This window comes from Hipposideros armiger, unplaced genomic scaffold, assembly GCF_001890085.2.
Source record: "Hipposideros armiger isolate ML-2016 unplaced genomic scaffold, ASM189008v1 scaffold_314, whole genome shotgun sequence".
Classification (NCBI taxonomy): Eukaryota; Metazoa; Chordata; class Mammalia; order Chiroptera; family Hipposideridae; genus Hipposideros; species Hipposideros armiger.
The window spans coordinates 407835-428527 of NW_017731664.1; the positions used below are offsets into that span (position 1 = coordinate 407835).

Sequence of the window (20693 nt, forward strand, 5' to 3'; positions counted from 1 at the left end):
AACCGGAGAGGAGCAAGCTAGCCTTATGGGAATCTGCAGGTCTTTTTCAAAATTAGGTCTGAGAAAAAAACCAAAAAAAAACGCTTTCAAGGTCCATCAGCTGTGATAATCTCCTTTTAATCAAGACTGGCTAAGCACAGCTATAAATCAACTAGAATGGTAGTAAATGAAATGTAGGGCTTACAGATAAGAGAATATGGAATTAAACAGAGCTGTACCTGTGTGTGCTGAGGGAACATTAAGAGCAGTTCAACAGATTCCTAGTTCATGCTAAAGAGAAAGCCATATTTCTTCTGAACCATTCCAAAGCAAGTGATTTTTATTAATGCTATTATACAATCTTTTGTTTTTGACATCACCCAGAATGATTATATCTCAAGATTAATGTTAGGACTGGAAAATGTATCTTGATTATTCAGTTTGGGGATTGTGCATCGCCAACGCCACTGGGCCTCAGCCCCATCCTCTTCCCTCTCTTGTCCATTTTGCTATTTGGTCACTCCTGCGTCAGCGAGCATGTGGGCACAGAGAGAAGAGATAGACGCAAATTAATCAATTTTGCTACATAATAAAAGGTTTGGTAGGAGAAGAGATGATAAATAATGGCTAAAATGAAGCTTCTAGGCTGTCTGTGGATTTCATTTATCCTCCTTATCCGGTCCCTTGTTAGAAATGTGGCTTCATTTAAAACTATTATCCTCTAATGCACTGACTCTTGACATAGGAGCATTAAAAACAAACAAACAAACAAACAAAAACCCCGTTCTCCTCCCACCCCATTATAATACCTGGTTCATACTTTGCTCCTCACAATTGCATTAGTCAAAGTTTAATACACCCTGGTCTGTCTATAATGCAAGTGTTAGTCCTGTAATTCACCAGCAGCACTACAAATCGGTCTCACTTTTACTTGGGAGCCTAATAAGCAAGCCAACAATATGGATATGCTGGAACAACATGAAAAAGTCATTGGCTAAAAGCATCTATGAGTATAAAATGTGCTCTGGATAAATCAAATAGGCTCCACGCAAGCCTGGGATCATTTGGGTCCACAATTAGCCCCACAGTCCAGACCCTCAAAACTAAATCTGCCCCTGATCACATCCTGGCCAAAAAAATCAATTTACTTCCTCAGGTTCATCCTGTCTTAGCAAATGCCACAGTTAGTCCCACTCCTCCTCACTTTCAGAACCAAATGTTGGGTTTCCCTGTAACAGGATGGCCATAACTCACTCCACTGATTTTCGGAGAGTTCACCTTGAATAAAATTTAAAAAAATATATCAGGAGGTCAAAAAAAATCAAAGTTGTTTGAGATTTCTTTATTGATGATATGATTTGGCAAAATACGCTTTGCCATTAACAAAGCAGCCAATCACTGGTCATTCACATAAGACGGACCTGCCAGGCTCAACCAGGTCCATTGAGTTTAATGAAAGGACTCTGTTCCTAATGAGAGAAGCTCAGGATGTTTGGCACACCCCCTAACCTTTAGAGGCTGGCATCACAGAAGACACATACTCTCTGACAAAACAGTCCATGGTACCACAGACAGAAACAAACACTGCACTGGACAGCCCGTGGATCTGACCCAAAGTCTGGCATTTCTTATATTCTTAGGAGGAAAAAGCCATATGCGGTATTTCTCTAAAAGCACAAAACCCACACTACAGCGCATTGCACTCTTTCACTGATAGTCCCACAGTACCTTCTGCCCCACCCCCAGCTTGGCATTCTAAAGACTGACTCTTCCCAATGAAAGCAAATTCAACATAAAGGAGGAAAATACTCCAAATTTGGGCCTACACCAGGTTTATCCTTCTGAATAATTCTTATTTGGGCAAGAAAAATTAATAAGTTAATCATAAAGGCTGATGACAATTTGCACAGATCCTAATGAATCACTTCCCTCATTCCTGATATGACCAAATTATAATGTAGACTACATATTGGCCAGACCTGCCCATCAAACCCTTAAGAGTTATGATTTTGCATCACTTTAACCCACCTTACCAATTTCAAAAGTAAGTCTGAAGTTTTGAAGGTGCCCAACTAATGAACAATTAACACTTGTTAACAACAGTGAACACTTCAGACTCTGGCCAAATAATAAATTTTTAAAACTGTTGCTATGATTTTTAAAAAAAGATTTTATTGGTGAATTGGGGAGAGGGGAACAGCATGGGGGAATCGGGGAAAGGGAACAGACAAGTTGCTGTCCTTTTGTTCATCAGTCTAGTTGTGGAGGACGTGGCCCATGTTGGTATTATCATTGCGCTCTTCCTGGGAGAGGCAGTTGCTCGCCAGCCATTGGACGGCTGCTCACGGCGGCTCTTGGCAGCTCACGCTCGCTGGCTGCTGGCCACTCACGATAGCTCGCAGCAGCCCACTGCAGCTCCACTGCAGCCTACGCCATCGCCGGTGACTCACAGCAGCCCAGCTCCAGGTCGAGCTGTTGTTCACCATCTTAGCTGTAGAGGGCGCAGTGTCACTGGCCCTCATGTGGGATCCGAACCGGGGCCCTGCTGCTCAGAGCTGGTGTCCCAACACGCCACTTGGCCGGCCCACTATGATTTTTTTTAAACTCAATCATTTTTACTTCTGTAACCCTGAACAATTGTAAACGTGGATAATTTTTATAAAAATAGTACATGCACATTACCAAAAAAATCCCTTCAGAAGAGTATAAAGGAGAAAATAATGATGGCCTGGAGTCCTAATACTGCCTAGAGACAACTCTTACTTTACTGACTTAAAAAACTGTATCTCCTGAACCAACTGGGATGCCACAAAGAAGTATATATACATCTTAGGGTGCTTTTATCCATTATCTGACCAGTTCCTGTAGCTCTCCTCACATCTCCTTTAAGTGAGATGCTTCTAGAAGCAGAAATACTAGAAAATGAATTAAAAAGGATAACTGATTATGAAGCCATCATTTAGGCACAAGTCATCTTTTAATATATTCCATTAAAACCATTTCATCATCTACCTCAGCTGAGATTTTTTTTCTGTTGTTCATTTTGAGAAAACAACAGCAAAGTTTTTCTTGACCAAAATACATATGTGTTGTTCTTCTCTAAAATCCCTGCAAATTAGTCACCTTTACCTTGGAAATTAGTTCAGTCTTCATGGACCAATTCTTGGCTTTTGCAGAACTTACCAAAGGACTGGTTAATGCCAAATTTGATTCATATAAGAGAGTTAGACATCTGTCTGTCAGCAACACAAGCCTGCCAATTTACTTCTCAAAGGCCACTGAATGATTTGATAACATTTATTTTAATAGTAACAGCTGCACAGCTCTAAAATACCTGAACTAGCTAATCATCATCCCATGAACTCTTAAAGAATTAAAGATTTTAAATAAAGTATGGCTAATGAAGAGGTGCTTTGAAAAGCCGTGAAGCCAAACATGTTTATATCATTTGCAATGAAAGCAACTGTTCTTAACTCTATGGTTTTGCAGAGAACAAGTGACAACTCAGCATGCAATTAAGGGGGGGAACCAATTCTGTGTAATGATTAATTATAATGAGCATTCTTTAAAAACTGAACATCTGACGATTTCCAAGGAAAGTTCAGGTAACACAGGTAGACCTTTAAATAAAAAAGCCTGCTTTTCATCAAAACTTAGAAAAAATGCCTTCCTGCCATTAAAAAAACAACAGAAAACAAAAACGATAACGAGGAAGGGAGTGAGTTTACAGAAAAAAAAACTAAAGTTATAATTTTTTCTTAAAATCTAGAGATGTGAATTATGATTTTCAAAGGCTGGGCGGGCAGGAGGGTGAGGGAAGTACCTCTTGGCAACCATACCTAATATAAAATAATATTGTTTGCCTGCTAAAAAAAAATTAAGAAAACTCTTATACAAGTTAGAACTGTATATTGAATATCTGACTCAATATGGTTTTACTCAGTCTACAAAAGAGATTTGTTCCTAAAAAGTTACATGAGTTAAATGTAAATGAATTAATTTTAAAGTCATGAGGATGACAATAAAGAAACCCGTAGTGTGTCCTTCTGCAAAGCAAAATATCTATTTGTAAAGTGAATAATCACTCCCTAATATATTTGCTTAATTTAGATTTACACATATAATGTTGCCTTAAAACAGAATGATGATACTGTTAAATAAAATAGAGGCAAATTTTATTGTTTAGAGCATTTTTCTAAAATTCTAAGAATTCTCCTAAAGGGAATTTAGCGAAAAAGAAATCTATTGTAAAATGTCAAAAACTGGACTATTTTTTTTTTACATTTGTTGTCTACATTTAAGTGAGCAATGGCCAATTTAAAATTAAGGACCTTTTATGACTTCAGAATGGTTAGTGGTGATTCATTCTCTGTAAGTAAAATAAAAACAGAAGACATTTAAAAAAGGGGTCACAGCATCACACTCTTATCAGCATCCAGACCTTAGGTATTATCTAGTCCAACTTTTCCAGCTTCCCGGTGAGGAAACAGAGATCCAGAAAGGTAGTGGCAGTCAGGAAGAGAACCCAAGTGTCCCCTTTCCCAACATACAGGACTCTTTTTCATTAAGTGCTGGGGAACACACACACACACACACACACACGCACACACACGCAAGCTGTACAGGAAAGAATAGACTATAATGGAACTGCTAAGGAAAGGGCTGGAAGAGTTTGTGGATTTAGGGGAAGCAGGAAAACATCCCCATATCAAACAGCACACAGAGAAAGCAGGAAGGAACTGGAGGAGGCCTAAGAATGGACGACACAGCCCATTTCACTAAGAGTACCAGTAGTTAATGGAAATGTTTATGCATTAAATCACCTTCTAGAAGTTACTTTACTTTGTTCAGCTTGTTTCCTCACTAGGCTTCTGATACATTGAGACTTGTTGATTGACAGCACATTCTTTCTAGGTGGCCAGGAAGCATGAAGCATTCCTTCCCATGTTCCACAGCACTTGAAAGACATTAAGAGCAGCGTCAGGACAAAGGCTGAGTTATCACAAGGAGAGTGGCATCTCATATAAAAATCTCAAGGTTCCTAAGGAAATACTGAAAAGCATTCTCCTAGATATATGAAGCCTATATATAGATCTAAGGTGGAAATCAAGTTAGAAGAGAAGCAATACATGGTGTATATCACAGTTGGGGAAAAATAAACAAGCAGGGTGGACAGAATATATACAACTAGAAGTCATTTCACTTTGTAACTTAGTGAGTCATGCGTACCATCTGTGTATGAATGGTACATTGAGACTGTTTTCAATGGTACTGTTTTCTGTGGTACACTGGGAGGAGCTAGAAAAATGTAAACCTTTAAGGAAGGAGAGAGGATGAAAAGGAGAACATGGACTTCTAAAATACATGAGAGATGGTGGTAGCGGATTTATTCATCCCATCTGTTTACTCTCATGAAGACTGTCACAAAAGCGTGCTATTATTAAATACAACTGAGTATGTCAGAAGCCAAGCTGTGGTCGCTCAAGAGGTGTGCTTTGGTTTGAGACTGCTTTTAAAGTGAAGTATGGCTCAATGAGTACCAGGAGTCCAATATGCTCACGTACGATGACTGATGCTTTGGTCCTTTAGAGACAGAGCGAGGCTAGGAGTGTGGAGTCTACCTCTAGAAAGCTCAGGGACATACTTTTGACACCAAACAAGAATCATGCTGACCAGCCCCACCCAGCACGGGTTGATTCCATTTAAGTGTTGGGTGCGAAAAATTAACAATCTGGCTTAAGACCACAGTGTTTTGCCCAAGGGATAGCGGTATATACAGGTGAGGTATCAGTGATCCAGGGAGCCTACTATATCAAAAATGCCTTATGGTTTGTAAAAATGTCACTAATTGCTTGATATATGATCTATTGGTCTACTTTCGGATACAGAAAACATTTGTTCTTCATGCCTTCAAAACGATCTTGGCTCTAAACACCAACTAAAAGATGCCTGACTACAGTTTAGAAAATATTTTGTCTTCTGTCAGCAAATTGCTACATGAGCTCCCGCAAGATCACTGGTATGATACTTGCTATACAAGTTCTTCCACAAACTAAAAGCTTATTCATTTATAGCATCCTGAAAATGAGCAGCTACGAGATGACACACCTGTTATCACCCCTCAAATCAAACTCCAGCTATTGTAATGTCATTAGTTTTATATCCTTTTGGATCTTTAAAATTAGGAGAGATGGCTCCCAGTGTAACTATACAAGTGCTAGGATATACATAATTTTAGAGAACTCCAACACGCTGCATGAGCTTTTCTTTCTTTCTAAAGTGCCATGTCTGTCAATCATCCTGTCATTCAGAATTAAAAGAGTGCTGTCAAAGGAAGAACACAGAACAATGGTATACGTTTTTGTGTTCAAACACAAGGCAGATCACTTCAGATTTCTCCTGAAGCAATTTTCAGGGAGCAATTTTCCTCATTTAATAACCATTTTAGCCTTACAGGTAGATATTTATCAGTTAATGATTTTTCCCCCAAAATCATTCACTTTTCATCCTTCTCATACCTTCCAGGGCAGTTAAGTAGATCATGACATGGACATTCTCAGGTTAGCCATTCTCAGAAGGGTGGGGCCACTGTTCCACTTTGTCTTATAGTCTTTTGTGAATGGTTTTGCTGTTTTTTAATGACTACCCAGGCTCCTTGAGAAGCTACCTACAGATACTCGTTTTAAATATTATAATTACTAATTTGAGGAAATAGAACATATGGCAGCATTACTGATCATTCTGTTAACTCAACATTGACTTGAAATTAATTACATCCACCTGTGAAACCACTGATCAGAAATTCCTCATACTATCAAATACAAGCATCCTAGCCTCTAAAACAAAGTCTGACTCAAATCGTACTTTCCTACTTTCCATTATAAAATTAGAGATGCATTACCAAAAGAGAGTTTCCTAACAGGCCGAGTTAAACACCTTGGATGAAGAAGAGAGTATGGTAACCAGCCCTGTGACAGCTGACTTGTTTGCTAATCATTTGAAAATTAGGTGGCCATTACAGCGGGTCACGAAAATTAGGTGGCCATTACAGCGGGTCACGTCCCTCAACCTCATGACCACAGGGCTGTCTGTCTCGTTAGTGAAGTTACCTAACTCTATGCTTTGGGACTTTTAGATGTTGCCCTCTCTCCGCTTTGATTTGGGCATTTCCATCCTTTAATGAGGAATTCTACTGCAGTGACACCGCTTCACCAGTGGGGGGGTCAACTCTCAAACTGCACTTCTACCAGAAAAGCCCCAGGTTAGAGCCTTCTGCTTATATAAAACATACTCATTACTGATCTTTGACTTCAAAATTCGCTATTAAATTCTATAATCATCTCCTGTTTCCCCCTCCGGCATAAACACATTATAGCACTTTGTATTTTAGGGTACAATTAGATACTTATGGTGAATATACGATATTTCATTCTTGGAAGAAAAGTTGTAGCTATTTACTTGACAGTGTGAAATTTCTCAAAGTGAAATGTATACTTACATAATATAGACAGACTCCTCATAAAGGAAATTTACAATATAAATAATTAACTTATAAATATAGATAAACCATAAATAAAGACTTCCCCATAATCCTCTTTTTAATAGTGACTGTATAGTCAACATAAACAAATATGTGGATTTATGGATACAAAGACACAGGAAAATAATTGAAAGAGATATTCCAAAATGCTAACGGTGCAATTACGAATGGCTTACATTATTGTTTATGTTTTTTGAATTTTAAAAGGTTTCTTTTTCAATAAATCAGAATTCTTATACTATTATGAAAAATAGGTGTAAGTATGTCTATGCATATGAATATATACCTTTTTACTGGGGTAAAATATACATAACATAAAATTTGCCATTTAACCATTTTAAACTATACAATTCAGTGGCATCAAGTACATTCACAATGTTGTATAACCATCACCACTATCCAGTTCCATGACTTTTTTTATCACCCCACATGGGAAACCCTGTACCCATTAGGCAGTCACTTTCCATTCACCTCCTCCCTCCATCCCTGGCAACCACTAATATGCTGTCAATCTCTATGGATTTTCCCATTCTGGATATTTAATATAAATAGAATTGCACAGTTATGTGGCCTTTTGTGTCTGGCTTCCTTCACTTAGCTAACGTTTTCAAGGTTCATTCAGGTTGTAGTATGTATCAGTATGCTTTTTTTCGGCTGAATAACATTCAGTTAAATGGATATACCACATTTTGTTTATCCCTTCATCTGTTGATAGACATTAGGGTTGTTTCTACCTTTTGGCTATTATGAATACTGCTGCTATGAACATTTGTGTACAAGTTTTTGTTCCAACATCTGTTTTCATTTATTTTGGGTCTATACAATACCTAGGAGTGGAATTGTACTGACATGTACTTTTTTAAAAATGTCTTTAAATTCTACTTTGGCATTCTGTGTTTAAAGTAGCAATGCTTTTTCAGAATTATTAAGGATAACCCTTATAACATAGTCCCACAATAAATGCCATTCCATTTTCAATCACTGACCGTGGTACAGTTTTAGTTTTTTTAAGCCCAAATCATATCCTTGTCCTTCAAATGGTAAATTTTACCCTTATTCTTTGGGAACAAATTTGTCTTATGTTAAAATACTTTAAATTATAAGAACTAAATGAAAAGGACAGTCTTTTCTAGCATAGCCAATCTAGCAGTACCTAATTCACTTTCAAATGGTTATATTTTAAAAATACAAAAATATATGTGTGTATGTTTTATTGGTACTTTAACAGGAAAGCTTCACTAAATAGACACCGATATTTTAGTTTTAAGGGATGCATTGAATATACAGTACCCAGTAGAAGTAATATAGACTCTTCTAGAAATTCAAACTGGCAAATGGTGACCAGAGAGGATGAATACGTCCTGAAAGAGTACACCATATCAATTCTTTAGTGTTTGACCTCCCACCCTCCCAGAAGAAAGCTGGTACATCTCATGAACAAAAAAGCCCAATAATATCAAGCTTAATTTTAGCTATGTACAGTGCTTGACATGGGCTACAGAAGATGATGGTGGACTCTGCTTACCCATAGCTACTTAACAACTGTTGGCTTCTCACATTTTTCCTTCCCCCAAAACCCATGCACACACACTTATGCAATATACATTCATGCACATGCACACACATGCACGCCCATGCACATACACCTAAACTATATATACTTCCAACTCGGTGGCTGCAATTAAGGGTAAAAATGTTTTTGTAGCTCGGTCATCATCTAGATATCAGGCTTTCCTCCGTGATCACTCCCACCTTCACCACTACACATATAGCACCTTGCAATTTAGAAATAAAATTCTAGCTAGAAAAGGAGTAGCCTTAAAGCAGTGAAAGAACCACCCAAACTGTAATAACTGTTAATAAGGGGATGATCTGGGATCATTTAAAAATAAAGTATTGGGGAATATTTCTCTACGATTGGCAGACTTCTCTTTTAAGAAAAATTCAAATAGGAAGAGTGAATTTATAGCAAACAATCAATTAGGAAAGTTTAATGTTACAAAAGGCTTTACACATTCCAAGTTTGCTAGGATCAACACTATCAATTAATTTTATCTTTCCATTATATAAAAAAATCTTAAGATGCTTTCATATTCTGATAGTGCTCCAAAAATCCCTACCACAAAATCCAGAAGAAACTCTTTCATCCTACTCTCTGCAGAATTTTTAAAATAGCTCTGGCATAACAACAATAATTTATATCACAGAGGTTTCTTTCCAAATCAAGATTAAGAATTTTATAAATGTCTTATTTTGTATGTGGAAAAACTGAATGGCAGTGGAGTAAGTTGTCCAAAGTCTCACAGGGAATCAGGGCAAAGCTAAAAATAAAACTCAAATCCAATTAACTATCAAGACAGTGATCTATCCACAAAGCCAAATATTTTAGTTATCACGGGGGATAGGCATTCTAAAAAGGCAGTAGAATTAAAACATGTTATTTCGTAATGATACAATCATGTCATTTATGAGTGTGAGTGTGTGCAAGAGATGCTATGTATATCACTGAATTCCCAATGCTTCATTCTTAAAAGATTATTTATTCTTATTCTTATTCACTTATTTCTTCATGCTTTGTGTATACTTCTTTTCTATGCTATTAGACTACAAGATGCTTTATTTGGGGGACCAAATTTTAGTACTTTTGTACATGTATGTGGCACAGTGCCTTAAATACAGTAGGCATTCAGTAATATGAATGTTGGTGTGTAAAAGTTCATAGACATACACTTAACTATCTCCTCCTAAACACCAAAGCAAATCATGGTGAGAATCTTTGAACTTCCTTAAAAATCCAACCCTACATGTTAAAGAATACAAATATGATCTATATAGACTACCCTGATAATGGCAATCCACAGGGACACCCAAGATATAACGTTAATATTATTTGTTAATGTGTTTAAGTGTATACATCAAGGTGTCCAAGAAGGAATTAGCATGGTTTAACTCTAATTAACCAACACCAGGTCTTTATCCACAAGCGGATTCCTCCAACTTGTGTATTATCCTAACTTGTTTGCTCCTTGTTTTCTTAGACATATCCTCTGACCAACTAACTGCTTTGTTGGCAGTTACACAAGAGTGCACTGGGATGGATGTCAGAGGAAAAATAAATTCCAATCAGTCCTTCTTACTACTTATTAACAACTTTTATGAGGTTCTCTGGTGAAGTAACACGATAAAAATGAAGAGCAAATTCAGTTTGGGGAATAAAACAATACATGGCACTTTGCCTTTTTTAAAAAAAACTCCTTCACTCATATCTCATTGATCAGTTTTGAGGTTTATTTATCTGTGTTACTCTCTAGTTTCACTATAATAGACAGTGGGCTGAAAGAGTTATTTTCTGGGCCTAATTTTAAAATATTACTCAGGAGTTACCTTCATTTTTCTTTTAAGAATTTTCCATAGTCTTACCTCCCAGTCCAAATAATCACAGACATCTTCAAAGTTAGTGAGCAGAGACACTGAGCAGAAGAGCCGAGGCAGCTCATCCCTTGTCATTGGGGGAAAACGGCTATCTTTAAGGGCACTGTTGAAAACAAAGCAAATATTAAAGCAATCACTAGATGTGAAAGTACCGAATTTCAAATGCACACAATCATATAAAAAAGGTAAGAAAAAAATGTCTGTAAGCTGCCAAAGGCGCCAATAAACTTCAAATGTATTCAAAAGCCCCAAAGATTTTAGGCGTCTTCATTTTTTTTTTCATTCAATGGATCGCATTTACTAGCCAATCCTGTGACCAATTCAATTGTAAAGAGTGAATGATCAATTACATTTCCTGTACAGTCATTTCCTGATGTACTTTCCTGTTACTTGTAGAATCTGAGAATGTTTTATTTTACTGTTGAGGAGAATAAAAACCAGACTAGTGGAAACTTGTGGGAAGAGTTCCGGATCTAGTGTTGGTGGAAAAAAATATACATATATGTGCATTTCATGTTGTAAAAAATATTCATACTATGTTGGCTAGTTACCATAGAACAGCACTCAAAGAATAAAAAAGAAAGATCAAAATTTCATTTTCTTCAAGTAAATCAAAGAAAATTAAAAGAATCATGCAAATAACAGACTAAAAATACAAGGATTTCAGGCCCCCTATAAAGGATAATTCAAGATATGACTCAAAAATTGTGAAACTACAGGAAATAAGGCTAATCTAGGAAATGAAAAGTATGATTAGAAGACCATTAATCACATCAATGGATTTCTGAGTACATCAACTCTGATTGGATCCTGTAATCAAAAGTAGTATACCACAGTGCCAAACTCTAGAAAAAACCCACTGTAAAGGGCAAAAACGTTGGAAGACCCTAAGTCTTCCTGCAACAGAAGAAAGAAAATACAGACACACACAGGCACTGTGTGTTCCTTTTACTTTTGAAAGAAACCACTTCCTGGTCAAGAAAAACAAACATCTCTCTGATTTGCACACTATATTAATGGCACTGCTGGCATTTGCATCATTGATCCTCAAATGTCTTTTATGTAACAGCTCGGCTTAGACTTGTTTTCATAGATTAATCCTTAGATGTTACAAATTTAGAGCCTACAAAGTTGCTTGGGTCACACATAACAAAGTTCTGAGGTCTTTGAAAATAATTTAATTCCTTTTTCAGGGCTTCCTCATTGCTGGATTTTCTTTTTCTTGTTTTTCCATCCTTTCATTTGAAACTCACCCACTGTATTGTACAAATATATACCTGTGTTTGTGAGTGTTTTCAATGCATTTTGGGACTCGTTCTATCCTGCTATACAAAGGAAAATGCTCACAGAAAGATAAAGAGATGTTGTATATGCAGTAAAATTGTTTTTTTTTCCCATCCAAGGAGCCAAGATTAACCAAGAAAATCTGTGATAAGTCATACTATGAGAACAGCATTTCACTGGTTTATAATTTAACAACATAAATTTCCTCTGGTCTGGCTTCTTTTATTTTCCTATTGGCAAATAAAGTTTTAAAAAGTGTTTTCAATGCCAAGATAAAGACGTGTGTGCATAAACTCCCACTTTCCCCCACTGACACACACACACATACTGGAGAGAAGTTCTAAAATACAGACTAGAAGAATCCATGCATAAAACCCAAAAAGCCTTCACACTTTGTTTTCCTGTTAAAAAGAAAGAAAAGCCTTCTACATTAGAATAATATAAAATGTGTTTTTATGGTTATATGTTTTTTATTGTGGTAAAGTATACATGACATAAAATTTACCATTTTAACCATTTTAAGTGTACAGTTATGTGGGATGAAGTACATTCACATTGTGCAACAATCACCACCATCCATCTCTAGAATGTTTTCATCTTGCCCAAGCGAAACACAATACCCATTAAATATACTAATGCTCCACCCCACCCCACCCCACCCCCATCTTTTCAGTCCCTGGCAAAAATGTAATTTAAATACACTTTGATAGTTTCAAGTAATTATAGTAATATAATCACTAACATTTTTTAGATATAACAGCTTTATTGAGATATAATTCACATACCACAAAATTCACCCTTTTAATGTACACAATTCAATTCACAGAGTTGTACAACTGTCACCATTACCCAATTTTAAAACATTTTCATCAAAAAGAAACCCCATACCCGTTAGCAGTCACTCCACATTTTCCCCTCCCCCCAGCTCCTGGAAACCAATAATCTACTTTCTATCTCTATGGAATTGCCGATTCTGGACATTTCACATAAGTAGAATCATACAATATGTGGCCTTTTGTGTCTGAATTCTTTTTGAGTGTTTCATCCATGTTGTAACATGTATCAATACTTCATCCTTTTTGTTGCCTAATAATATTCAATTATGTGGACACATTACATTTTGTTATCCATTTATCTTCTGATGGGCATTTGGCTTGTTTCCACTTTTTGGCTATTATGAATAATGCTGCAATATACACTCCAGTTTGAGTTCTGTGTGGGCATATGTTGTCATTTCTCTTGGGTAGATACCTAGGAGCGGAACTGCAAGGCCAATATGGTAATTCTATGTTTAACTTTTTAAGAACCAACACACTGTTTCTCACAGCTGCTGTACCACTCAACACTCCTACCAGCACTGTATGAGGGTTCTAATTTCCCCATATCCTCGCCAACACTTGTTGTCTGCCTTTTTAATTATAGTGCTAGCCCTCTTTAATGAAGAGCTTTTTTGTTTCTAGCTTATACATTAAAACAATACACATATTGAAGTTGCCATACAGTTAATTTTCCAACACTTCAAGGCAAGTTAGCATTTTGTTTACTTTATTTCCTAGCAAACCAATGAAAGGTAATCTGTAGCTCAGTGCAATTCAAACTATTTCAAATCAATGACATTTTCTAGTACCTAAAATGTACTAAGGATCAGGCTAACAAGCTTTCCTCGTGATACAAAGCCCGTGGCTCAATCATTCTGGGTTAAATAAAAAAGCAAAAAATGTTTAGAACAACGAGTAAGTGGGAGAATGACATATGGCTAACAAGAGAAGCTGACAATCATGCATCACCATACCAAGACTCGAACATATTCATTCCAGAACTCTGAAACAGTGAAGGTACATTATTCATGATGGAAACAGTCTGATTTTACAGAGACCCTCACTCAAACAAGACTTTTAATTCTTGTGTCAACTCCAAGTAACTTTGAAAATTCCCCCAAAGTAGGAAGCCTTCAGTATCTCTAAACACAAATTCCTAGGGAAAAGAGCTAGCAATGAAAGCCTAGCAAGGATTTAAGGGATTATAAAAAAAGATGAAAACTGCAGCTGGAGACTGACCTCGGAACTGCTGGACTGGTGTGGATAGGTGATAAACAAGAGGATTCAGCTTCCCCCAACCCTACTCTCTTTAGTATACAGAACATGTAGTGTGGAAGGTGAGCCTCTAGAGAGGGTATGCTGTCTGGAGTTGCACAGCGACTTACTTGAGGCGACCCAGCTAGTTAGTGACACAGGTGGGGATAAAACCCAGATTCTTGACTCAAGTCCAAAATTCTTTCTAGTATTTACATTTTACTTGACACCTTTGAATGGATTATTTTTTGACTTGAAAATGAAATGCTTGCCTTACTTGGCAATTCTGGTCTCATATCTGCAGTGCCTCTGCCTAAAGAAGATAAATAATAATTTAATAGCATTCATTAGTAGCCAAAGTGTAAACAGAGCTAGACTTTCTGTCCACTGGAAATCTGCAGGAGCAAAAAGCATTTTAAAACATTAATATTGTCGTCCATGGGGCCGGCCGAGTGGCTCAGTTGGTTAAGAGCTCGCTCAAGAGTGCGAGCTCTGAGCAACAGCAGTTCGATGCTCGGCCTGAGCTGAGCTGCCGCTAAGCTGCCAATAGGTAGCAGGATGGCTCAGCTAAAATATAGTCGGCCATGGAAAGCATTTTATGCCAAAGTAGTGTCTGCCAATTTAAATTCTAGGCCAGCGGTTCTCAACCTTGCTAATGCCGTGACCCCTTAATACAGTTCCTCATGTTGTGGTGACCCCCAACCATAAAATTATTTTCGTTGCTACTCTAGAACTGTAATTTTGCTACTGTTATGAATCGTAATGTAAATATCTTTTTGTTTTCCGATGGTCTTAGGCGACCCCTGTGAAAGGGTCGTTCGACCCCCAAAGGGGTCGCAACCCACAGGTTGAGAACCGCAGTTCTAGGCAGTCTGAGGAACTGACAAACAATGAGATCCTGTAGTAAATTCATATGAAGTTCTCTTTGCTACAACAGAAAGCCATTTTCCAATGGTTGAATGTTGCTAGGGGAAAAAAAACCACTTATGTACAAAACCAGCCACTGCTCTATCACTCATATGATGGCTAGGCAAGGTTTAAACAACAGTTTAATTCACATAACAAATTCAAATATATTCAATTCAAACTGGCACTTTACAAGAATATATTTCCCCTAATTAAGAAGCAGCATAAACATCTGTCAAAGTTAATATCTAATGTTAAATAGCACTTTAATGAAAATTAACATTTTTTACAAGGAATTCAGAGTTTAGCTTATCAAAGAATCAAGGGGTTTGAGAAAAGTGCCTGGAAATTACGAGGAAAAAAAAAACAGCCGAAAAGAGACAAAGCCTTGGATATTACAAGGCTCATCATAAACAACACAGCATACAATAGAAATGATTTAAGTGAATCTAGCTAGCTAGCCATTCACTCATTCATTCATTCCTTCGCTCTCTAAAACATCAGTGACCTTAATTAGTTAACCATTGGAAAGTTACCAAACTGAGAAGGGCTTCATATTACAGGCAATCATTTTTCAGGACAAGGAAGTAATTAAAACCAAAATGAAAAAATCCCTGTTTGGATAGGTGAAGAAAAGCAAATCAAGCATACATCAGTCTAAAATTAAAAATAGTTTTTTCACGAAGGGGTTCAATCGTCTAGAAATGTTGCCATTCCTCATCAGGGCTTCTGGTAGCAGAATGGACATGTGGCACATCTGAACTCCAGAAACTTAGACTAATAGAATTATCCATAACCTTTCTTTCACATTAAATAACAATGTTAGCTTCCCCGTTATTAGAGAAAATAACAGACATAAAACAATGCAAAAAAGTGACTATTCATCAAACCTAAGGGTAGAGAGGAGTGACAGAGGACACAATTATGGTTAAGGAAGGAGGAAGGGAACCTTATTTTGGTGAAGGCTGTGACCAAAAAAAAAAACTTCAATCATAAGACATATGTAAAGTGTTACTTAATTGAGGGATATTTTTTTCCTTTAGAGTAATAAATACAACCTACTTGCGGCTCAATGAACATTAAGTTATTAATTTTAATATATATTTTAATGTGATATGATGGGTGTTAATGGGAAATGGAGGAAAGAATTAACGGAAGAGAAAGTAGAAAGGAGGGAAAGAAAAAGAAAAAGAATATATACAAAGAAATAAAGATGGAGAGGAAGAAAAAACAAGCAGGAAAAGGAAGTGGGAGGCAAAGAAAGTAAATAAATAAACAGAAACACAAACAAAGGGACAAAGAGAGAAAGCAAGGGAGGGTAAGAGGGAAAGGTATGAGATAAAGTGTGATGGATCCTGTAGGTTTCCCTATATATTATTTGGTTCCTATCCTACAGGATTCACTTAGACTTCAGAGTATTATCACTTACTCATTCAAGTTCTTGAATTGCTCTGATCTCGAATTCTTAAAAGCCTCTACTCTGAGTTAGCCACAGCTGCCCGCCAGGAAGAAAAAAATACTCTTCTGGGTTGCATGCTGCGATGACCAGAGCAATATTGTCAAGAACCTGCCTCCTGGCCACAGTTCATCACCTCTAAATTAGGAGAAAAGGGTGTGAATTTGACTCAGTGGAGCAGAAAGAAAACTGGCAAGTACAAGATACATAAAGAAGCAGATGGCTAACTGTTTAGTATATGTAGCAGGTATTCCTCGTTTCTCTCCATATGATGTCCACATAATGCTCTCCTTGCAGAGTTTCTGGATTTACTCTATCCTGTTTTGAGAAATGAATTACTATAGAGTTTTTTTGTTTTCATTATTTTTCTGATGAAAATCTTTTAAAATATATTCTACCAGCGTAGAATGAACATAATTTTCTCTTTATGACACAGGTTCGTTTTTACGACTCAATATGATTTTGGGTCAGCCATTATTATCCAGTATTAGAACAGTGCTCTCAATGGTCCTGGCAAGAAAAAAAATTCTGTGGGTCTGGAAAACAAGAGTACAGAATGACTACCAACAATTTTCATCTTGAGAAATTCGAAAATGTGAGATGTCTCTACTTTCAAGAGAATGTAACACAAAAGTAACCGGACATAGACTTTCATGGTTTCCATCCTTGTGTTCCCTGAGTTAGGATACTATAAAACTCAACTACCTCTCAACTCAAATGGAATGTAAATTTTATTGCCTTTCTCTTAGAATTCAGAAACCTCTACAAACCCTGACCAGCATTATTTCCCCAGGGCCATCAAGAGCATATCTCCAAGGTATAACAACAATTCCCTATGACTTACTGCCAATAACTATAGCTCTTAAAATGCAAAATTGAAGTCATTCATTAGTACATGAGCACTATTTCACAGTGCTACAGAACGTAGAATGATCAACAGCTTAGATTCTGGAGTCCAACATACCTGCATTTGGATCCTGGCTCCAGTGCACACTAGCTGTGTGATATCTGGATCAGTCTCTTAACCTGTGCCAGCCTCCATTTCCTCATCTATAAAATGGGAATAATACTAGCACCTACCTCAGAGCTACTGTGGCAAATAAAGGAAATAACACATGCATAAGCATCTTGCATACACCAGGCACCTAATAAGTAGTGGCCATCAAAGAACTTAGATTGATCATCAGTGTCTGTTAAGTTTATGCCCACAGGGCTGCCCCCACATTATGGCTGTGGTGAAAGGAAGGGAACCCCAGGACTAAGACTGACCCTTCGACCTTGATATGGGAGGATCTAAACAAGTTCTCTAGGAATTAAATGTGGCCGCCCCGGTAGATAATGGCTACCTTTCCAGGTTGTTTTTTTGAGAAGCCTACACTTCATTCTTTAACTTTCAAAATATTTATTAAGCACCTGCCATATGCCCTTCATTATGTGAGGCGTAATGGAGGATGTTAGAATAGATTATAAAATAGCATATGGATATATGTAAACAACTCATTAAAATAGCATACGATAGAACTGCTGAGAGGAAATGATCAGACAAGGTTACCTTCTTTTCTGGAAGGATCTGTTTTATACTCTCTGCCACCGGTTTACAAGTCACCGAATTGTAGGTGAGTTTACAGAAATGAACTATATACACTTTTTTTCTAGTAACAAATCTACTATATCAAGTGAGGTGCTACTTCATCAAGAAGTTCCGTTATCTTGCAGGCATGCATTCATATGTTGCTTTGTAACTTTCTTCATTTTCCTGAACTAGGTTTTTAAAAATCTCCAGGGCGGGGATTGGTCTTTTTTTTTTTAATTAAAGTTTGTTGGGGGTGACAATTGTTAGTAAAGTTACAGAGGTTTCAGGTAAAAGGGATCAAAAATATGGTGATGGAAGGGATTTATATTTTACTTCCATACAAGAAATGTTTACCCAGAAATGTAGTTACCTAAACTAAGTTCAATTTGTTTTCAATGGATTTAGATACATTATTCTGTATCCTCCGGGTTACACTACAGCAACATTTTCAGGAACGCAAAACAAAATAAAAAAACTATCTAAGCAGCAGACACAGAATGAGAGATGAGAGGCTCTGTGCCTTCCTCATCTGAACCAGTGGTCTCCACACTGTTTTTCCTCAGCATTCTTAGTGGTAAAAAGAAGTTTGGCACATATCCACAATATGTATATTTATTTATAAAGTATATGCATCTAGTACTATCACTAGCTAATATATCCAAAGCACAAAATAAACTTAGAGTAAGCTTTGCTGGTAAAGACAGCAGGTATAAATACATATTTCAAATAATGTTCTTGTTAATTTCTTTCTCATTTTTTGGCTGCTATCTCGCCAGGTCTGATTAGATTATCCTCCCGTTTTGAGGTAACGTGTAGAAGTGTCAGCTAGCTCCACCATTTTCTCACCTTTGCCTTGTGCTTGTATTATTACTGTTAGCATGAATCCATTGTTCCTTTGCAGGAATCTTCTCAGGCCACTTGTGCAGCCTGCATGGCTTATTTACTTGGCTTTAGCTAACCTACACATACTGGTCAAATGGCTTAAGAAGATTCCTGCAAAGAAACCACAGGTTGAAGATAATACCAAGAACCATGAATCTACTTAAGCAGGCATACATACACTGAAATGCGCTGCAATATGCTGGCATGAATGAAAGAAGGAGTGTGCCGCTATCAACTCTCATCCCCTCAGGGATCTCATGCTGTCCTCAGGAGTATGTGACAGTGAACCTCTGACACAGACCAAATGAGAGTACTGGGGTCCGTCCATACATTAAATATTAGTGGGGTTTAAGTATTTTCTTATATTTTAGATGAAAGGATTAGAAACAGGATTTCTAATCTTTTCTTCTCATCTCACAATGGGTCATCTGTGTGTACCCCTCTTTGGAAGCTGCTAATCCAAGGTTCCTAATCAAGTTCTAGGAGACTGATTCTAATAGACATGACGCTATGAGCACAAACAGCTTTCAATACAAAAGAGCCAACATCTTTTGAGCACCTACCATGAGCCAGGTGCTATCCATGTATTCTCTAGTTGAGTCCTCAAAACAACCCCATTTTGTAGATGAGGAGACTGAGGTTCAGTGAGTTCAGTGAGAGTAAGCAACTTGCCAAAGGTCATAAACACAAGTAAGAGAGTTGACATTTGAAGTCAGGGCTGCCTGTCTCCAGGGCCCATTCTCTTTTCACAGGACCATTTCTAGAATGTTAGCAAATCAACATAATGTATACACATTTAATCAGTTTTAAGGCATTTTTTCCCGAGTTATGCTTCTTCTCCTGAGATTTAACTGAATGCTTTAGGTATAAGTATGAGCAGCTTCTGCAACTAAGAGAAATGGTACTTTTTTAGTGAAAGTATTAGCCTGTTTTTGTTCTTTCTCCATTTTGATCTTGGTGATTCAGAGCTGCTCCCATCGAAAAACATCTGTTTTATCTAAATTTAATAAGCCCTATTAGTGGGATACTAAGCCTTCCCTTATTCTGAAGCCTTTCCACAATTTGAAATTTAATCTCCTGGAAGTCAGAATAGCGTTAACAAAGTACTAGTTTTGGACATATCTAGGCTGGCGGGTCTGTTTCTGATTTTTAACTTTGCTTTTCCAACCTGAATGAATAAGCTCTCTCATACTCACCACAAGAGTCATGCATTTTTTTCCTTCCCTCTTTCCATGGAAATCAAATCTATAAATTGAACCCTGTAAACTGCAAAACATATGTTGTCACTCTAAGTTACATGCCACGTTAAGGTGATTTGCTCTTACCCCACTGGTTTACTGTCCTTTCTAAAACTTATTGCCAGTCCTAGATGGTACCGGTCTGCTGAGAGCTGGCATGCTGGTTCTTACTGTGTGGCCTATGATTTTCTCAAATGTCACTGATGGGGAACTAAAGGTAACAAAGGAAGAGTTAAGTCAGTCTTAAAGATGAGGTGCAAAGTAAATGTATCCACTCGGTCATGCTGAGGAAGGAAAGAAGAGAGAGCGAGAGCGAGAGCGAGAGCGAGAG

The 20693-nt window shown here is 37.3% G+C and overlaps 2 protein-coding genes across 6 annotated transcripts in view; one reads left to right on the plus strand and one right to left on the minus strand.

The window, feature by feature from the left end:
- Window positions 1-20693, plus strand: part of TMEM164 (transmembrane protein 164) — a 378792-nt gene that overhangs the window by 231604 nt on the left and 126495 nt on the right. The window lies entirely within an intron of this gene.
- The window catches only part of AMMECR1 (AMMECR nuclear protein 1), a 113054-nt gene that overhangs the window by 9378 nt on the left and 82983 nt on the right, over window positions 1-20693 (minus strand). For 2 of the 4 annotated variants that reach the window (XM_019660209.1, XM_019660210.1), the window contains one exon: window positions 10940-11054. In XM_019660209.1, the coding sequence (XP_019515754.1) occupies window positions 10940-11054 (115 nt within the window). Of the gene's footprint in view, window positions 1-242; window positions 503-4802; window positions 4937-10939; window positions 11055-20693 lie in introns of those variants that run through there. The other 2 variants (XM_019660211.1, XR_002125996.1) reach the window with 2 other exon arrangements.